Source organism: Coregonus lavaretus (genome assembly GCF_964263955.1).
Source record: "Coregonus lavaretus genome assembly, chromosome: 23".
In the NCBI taxonomy this organism is placed as follows: domain Eukaryota; kingdom Metazoa; phylum Chordata; class Actinopteri; order Salmoniformes; family Salmonidae; genus Coregonus; species Coregonus lavaretus.
The window spans coordinates 32854880-32861890 of NC_140010.1; the positions used below are offsets into that span (position 1 = coordinate 32854880).

The window sequence follows — 7011 nt, forward strand, 5'->3', positions numbered from 1 at the left end:
TAAAGACGTGTTTGTTTGTTTTCCAGGGGGGAAAAATAATATCAGAAAAATATAACAACCTTTAGCCTATACCTCCCATCGTTGTAGTTACAGGAGCTGCATTCATATGTTTTTATCCTTTGCCCTCCACAAGCCTATATAGCTTACGACAGCCAAATAATAATGAATCATTTCATAAATAATGGGTTTAGGGGCTTATCGGGAACGAAGAGGCCGCTGCCGTGCGCTTATCTCGCCTGGCCACATTGCGCTCGTGTTCCGCTCCCCATACTGAGCGGGCACGCTGGACGAAATGAGGAATAACTCAAACCTCACTTCCAGTTCCACACTGCACTTCACCACCACTAAAAAAAAACTCAGACATGGATGACCCACTCACAAAATGGCTCCACTTTCACACTAGCATCAACAACACGTCGGGAACGGTAAGCGCATAAAATTAATCGATATTTCCCTTTCCATGCCTGGGGTTTGCACGGTAAATATTTTTGAATTACAATTAGGTGTGTGTTTGAAGTGTTTTTTCCTTATTGTTCGTTCGTTGGACTCTTTGGAATGCATTAGGAACGCATTAGGCCATATTATTTTCTTGGATTTATTTTTAAACAATTATAGGCTAATCAGGAGCCTAGGCCTAAATAATTATGTGGCTATTGGTTAGAAACGGTTTTGTGTTATTGTTTTGGCCTATTTTAATGATTGTATGAATATGAATATTTATTGTTATTGTCTCATTGATAATGGTAAGTTATATTATTATCCTACAGTTACAAATGATTGGCTTGTGGTTTCTTCGTTGTTTTGGGTTATGGTAGGTTACACATGTCAATACTACAGCATCGATGGAACGAAAAATAAATCCAAAATTCGAACAATAGCTCGGTTATGTCAACCTTTGTTCCAAATGTCTGATGCAATCTAAAATCGAAGTTACTGCCTATTGGATCGTAGGCTATAGCTTAAACCATTGGTGAGCAAAAAAACAGAAAGGGCATTTTGATGAGGTTTCAACAATAAAGACAATTAAGAATGAGAGTCACTTACTCTCTTGCTAATAATACATTCATTCACATGATCAAATTAAATAGGCCTAATAGGTAATTTCAAAAGCAAATATTTCACGTTTATGCTCACAATTCAGGCCGCCTTTCTCACCAAAAAAATGTTAGAGGATCTGAATAAAAGGTAATTTTCGAAAATATCAACACCAATTTTCATTTCAAATGTCACATTGAATGCTTGCTCCATATATGCCTTGGTCACTGTTGTTCAAATGAGAATAATGCACGCGTAAAAACAGTCGTTTGAGGGGAAAATTACTTCACTGAACAACACGATTGACCATCAAAAGCAGTCAATGCTGTTTTTGACTGACTTCTCATAATATGCACCTTGTGCTATTCATATTCGTTGTGTTCGTTATTCACATGACATTTATTTATTATTTTCTGAAAAATATTCAGTGTGGTGCACTCAAACATGTCCATAGGTAGGCTATTTGGAGAATTACAAGGCCTAGTCTATTTTTTTTTCTTGTTTTTTTCTTAATAGTAAACCCTTCGATGAGCCTTATTTAGGGGCTAATCCAAAATGTGGGGGGAAAGTAACACGACTATAGCCTCCAAAATAACATGGCAACGAGTTGGTAATGACAGTCTATTTGTAACATTGATGAGGACATTCACCACCAGTTCTGAATTGAAAACATGTTAAAATTTGATGCGCAGATGCGTGCATTTTAGGGGTTATTTTCTTGCTAGGCTATACGAAATTAATACATTCTCTCTTTAAATGTGGTGCTTAATAGGCTACCTGTAGGCCTATACCCACGGCCCTTCACCGAGTAATAACAGCCTTGTAATGATGGAATCATGGAGTGATGAAATGATCGGGAAAAGCCTTTGTTGACTGCCTTAGAATCTGAATCTGACCTGAATCAACAACAAGAATGTCTCGATATCAGTCCTTTTTTATTGCATGCATTTACAAAGTGTTTTTCTGCCCATAGTGTGGTGTTTTCGACAGCTGATTTATAGAGAGACATTTCATAGGATATAACTGCAACGTGATGAAATGATGGAAAAAATGAAGCTGGAGCTTTGTCCTGGAAGTCCCGGTGCCAAATCGTGCAGCCCGCTGAAGCAGGATTCCATCAGGGAGAATGGATGCCAAGACCTGGAGGACTCGAAGGAGGGGAACTTCACTGGGGAAGGGGTTAAGACAGATGACGCGCCTCTGCGGAACACGCGCAACGGGACCATCATCCTCAACGGCGTTGCCAAGGAAACCGCTTACGACGCCCTTGACCTGAAAAGGGAAGTACCAGTGATCGAGCTCTTGAGGAGAGACGATATAAAGACGGGACAGCAGAGAACCGAGAGTCACACAGTACCGATCACGGAGCTTCGCAGACCACCAGTGCCGTTGCCGCTGCCACACCGAGACGCGCTGATCGACGCTCGAATGGTTCAGCTGAGCCCAAACGCGTTCCCTCTCCCGGCGCGAGCGATGCTCTTCAATTTGGCGCAACCTCTCGCTGCCATCAACAGGTAAAATAAAATAAAGCATCAAATAGCTTTATGCATTTGAAAAATATTATCCTGATTGCTCCCCCCCACCTAAATAATATAGCCTATAATTATAGCCTATATATGTTTATATGTTATTCATCTTCGTTTATTTTTTATTGCAGAATAGGCCTAATCCTTTGTAGGCTATTACTTACAGGCATAGCCTACATCAAAACATATTTTCTATAGCCTACCTAAAAACCTAATAAAAAGAGAGACAGAAAAGTTAATGTAATAGCTTGTTATCTAGGCTATTGGCTCATTCACCTTCACATAGGTATCTGTCAGAGCCTTCACCTCTAGGCTACCTGTGTTGATTAATTACAGTCAGATTTATTTCCCTTGATTATTTTGAATAGTGAGGATTTCAGGTTAGTCTACTTGTGCCTATAATCCCTTTACACTTTATGTGTTTTGGTTGCAATTATGGACACAGAGACCATCTGTATATCATATATTATACAGGCTATAATAAGGCTATCAATTTCATGAAAGATTTTGGTATTGCTTATACATCATATCGGTGAGCTGTTGTATATGTGCCTGTGTGTAAGTAATATGTGTGTATGGTAGTGTGTGTACCTGTTTCTCATATCTATTCTCTGCCACTAGTCTTGGAGGGGAGTCGGAACAGTACGGCATGTACCCCAGCAACAGGGTAAAGCGCCGTCCTGCGCCTTACGAGGTTGAGCTCGACGAGGGTAGGCGCATTTTAGATCTTTATAAGTATGGTAAGACGCACCTCTGCTGTGTCCTCCTTCTGCTTACAGTCTTCTCCTCAATCCTCTCCTCATCTCAACGTCATCCCATTCCATTTATCCACCGACATGACTGCAACATGGGCAGGTATGAAAGAAAATAGGCTACTGACCACCCATTTATAGAGCACTCCTAAACAAATCTCAAAAACTAGTCAATGATGTCATATATGATATCTATGGTTTTAGCTTATTAGAAACATCTGTTAAATACAGCATCTCATTTTCTCTATCACCCACTCATAGTCAAATAGCATAGGGGGAGGGTGGAGGGAGTTAGCTGCTACCTTGCCAAGGCTTTGCTGCATAGTAAACTGGCAGATTAAGGGAGGCTGGGTGTGTTCCAAGAGAAATAAATGGTGTACACCAATGGGATATTATATTTGTCAAATGCATCCCACAGTTTCTGACGTGAGCCGCAGGTATTGTTCATCGGCTATATGTACCATTATATAAAAAAACACATTGGTAAATATATGATAATGGTTACCATACATTTATGGACTCGTATCACCTATCCCCACCACCACCAGACTGCATCTCTTATCCCACTTTTGACATCAGTGTAGCAAAGCCACGATGTGCTCACCAACCCAATAATGTAATCGGTGTGCCAAACTCTGAAACCTCTTTACATATGGCAGAGCATAGACAAATACATGTATGCAGATTGTAAAAGTGCCATTGTCTAAATAAGTCGGACAACTCACTGCGTAATATCTTGTGCTAGTGTTTAAGGAGTCCCACTTCTGGTTGCTTTACAATACATAACCAGCTCATTAACCACAGCACCATATAGCTGTCTTCAGAAATGGAAAATGCAGTCACTCATCACCACCTTTACGCTGGCTTCTGTCATGCTACTGTTCTCATTTTGTATCTCACTCGACTCCTTTACCACCATTAAAACATTTTCATCACTTATCGCTTTTCAATTAACTTTGTGAAGAGGAAGGCTTACATCTAAAGTGACCACGTAAATTCTGTAGCGCAGATAAGAGAAACATCAAGGTAGAATTTGAGAGAATAAGACATTTGGACTGACTGAGTCTTACTCTTCATTTGTGCATCCCCTTTCCCACATCCCGTATCTTTCCCATTACTCCTTTTTCTCCCCTCCCCTCCTCCTCTCGTCCGCCAGCTGGCCAACCAAAGATCGTACGGCGGATCTTCACCAACAGCCGGGAGCGTTGGCGGCAGCAGAACGTCAACGGGGCGTTCTCCGAGCTCCGCAAGCTCATCCCCACCCACCCTCCGGACAAGAAGCTGAGCAAGAACGAGATCCTGCGTCTGGCCATGAAGTACATTAGCTTCCTGTCCAACCTACTGGACGACCAGGACGGAGGGGCCACCGTGGGCGTGGATGACGGGACAGGGCTGCTGGTGGGGGGCCGTGAGGGTGGACACCAGGGGCCCCGTCAGGATGTGGTGGGACTGGCCACTGAGGACGACCTCCTCCTCCAGGGCACGTTGTCACCCGGGTCCAGCTGCGGGAGTCTTCCAGATGGGGACGGCAGCCCCGAGAGCTTCACCGAGGACCAGGACTCACCTTCAGCCCCGAGAACTGTGCCCGTCCCGCGCGGTAGGGACCTACGACGCAATGCACGGCCACAAGATGGTGGCAGCCAGCGATGATAATAGTGGTGGTGATGGTGGTGATGTGATGTCGGTGATGACGATGGTGGTTCCGGAGTTGATTGACTTATGTCCCCGAAAGAGGGATGACTCAAATATGGATGAGTGTGAGAAGGGCCCTAGCATCTCTGAGCTCTATCTAAAGAACGGTGCTTCAGGTTCTGGGAGCATGCTGATGTCAGAATTTCACTTAATCAGGATTCTAAGGTCCTTTTTTGTCCTTTTTTGGTCAGTTGGTTAACAAAATGAAAGACTTGTAAATGATGCATGCTTCATGCTGTCTAGGACCTTGTTTGAGGAACACCTCATATTTCCTGCATTATGAATGTTCAAATACAGTGTGCTTCTGTTACACTATCATGTCATGAGTATACATCCTATGTCATCATCATAAAAGTAATTGATGCCATGGTACCATGAGGCGACGCAATGGAGGGTACACCAGGAAATGGCAATAGAAATGCCATAAAGCTCTCACCTTGGGTTAAGAAAAAGATCAAACTTTGCCAGTTGTCAATGAGGGGCATTTTAACTGTTATGAAAGTTTACAACAACAACATAACTGTTTCACTGATAGCAATGGCTTGATGCCAAATCCTCACAAAAAAATACACATGTAATCACACATTGAAGACCATTATCATTTGCTTGAAATTGTGTTATCTTTAGTAAGGATTTAGCACTCTCAACACATGATCAAACATGTACATATAGCATTAGCCTACCTTCCAAAATATTTTGACAGTGGTTCATGTCAAGTGATGTGATTAGGCAGTTTGATATAGTGGCCTATATTTTAGACAGGGTTTTCAGGCAGGTGGCTTTTTGAGAAGGATTCTGCTCTGTGCTCCTGATTACATACTACTTATTCAACAGTGGGTGAACAACATGTCAACTAGAAAATGAATGACAAACACATATAATGATATAACAAATGTGGTACCTTACTTATTTATTTCTGTCACACATAACTGATTAGCATTGGGTAAAATACCACAGAGTAACATGGTAATTGACCATTAAACACACACACACACATACACACACACACACACACACATACACACATACACACACACACACATACATATCGAGTACAATCTATGTGAACAATTTTGATTTCTGAGACACGTACCTAAGCATGTAGATGGACATATGTGCGACGAGGTAGCTAGCAAGCACAACTACCACAGGTTTAAACATTTTAAATGAATCCTGTCAAGAGGTACAAATAGTATTTCTGTAACTGAGGTCCAATGAAATCAAATGCTCACTTCCAACCATTTTGTATATTATAAATATCAATTTTAATGTTTTTCTCACTGTATTGCAGTTGTGGTTTGGTATGGTACACTAAGTATATCACCTCCTAAATACGCCCTCCTTCTCTGTTGGAATTAGCCACGACACAAGCAGTTTTATGTCAGTAAACGGTGAGGTGTACATCGCTGTTGTTTGGTTATTTCATTATGGCTTTTTCAGCATACATTTAGTAGCCTATCTTGGTACCTTTGGTTACTATTTTATGAACTACAGTAAAGCAAAGGGACATTGTATGTTCTGTTTAGTAAAAAAATAATATGTTTGTTGTATGATAAATATATCTATGACTATATGCAATGTTAAATTGATGATTTTATATAAAATGCTGAATAAAATGAACACAGGAAAAGGCAGCAAAATACTGATTATGTATGTTATAAACCATGTGCATCACATACAATTTTTTCAAGCATTTTTATGATTCAGTTTTCTTTCTTTACTTATTTTTTAGGAATCATCACCCACATAATTCAGACTATTGAACAAGAATTGCAAGAATTAAAAACCAACTCATTCCTATATTTGGAGGCTAAATTAAGCCCAAATGCAGTGGACCAACCACCCCCTTCAACACAGCCTAGACAATGTGCAGTAAATCCATAACCTTCCACAAGGCATGTAAAACACTCCCACTGGAGTCTGGAATCCTCACTTCCTCTTAGCAAGTGACAACTTCCTGCAAAGGTCAGCATGGCTCAGTGACCTTCAGGATATCCTGCCATTGT

At 41.1% G+C, this 7011-nt stretch overlaps 1 protein-coding gene across 1 annotated transcript; it reads left to right on the plus strand.

The window, feature by feature from the left end:
* Positions 1 to 339: 339 nt before the first annotated feature.
* On the plus strand, positions 340 to 6636 carry LOC311150750 (T-cell acute lymphocytic leukemia protein 1-like). Its single transcript, XM_084188274.1, has 4 exons — positions 340 to 425; positions 2009 to 2549; positions 3183 to 3271; positions 4470 to 6636. Exons 2-4 carry the CDS (start codon positions 2074 to 2076, stop codon positions 4961 to 4963), a joined length of 1059 nt encoding a protein of 352 aa, XP_084044400.1. The 5' UTR covers positions 340 to 425; positions 2009 to 2073; the 3' UTR covers positions 4964 to 6636.
* Positions 6637 to 7011: the final 375 nt, after the last annotated feature.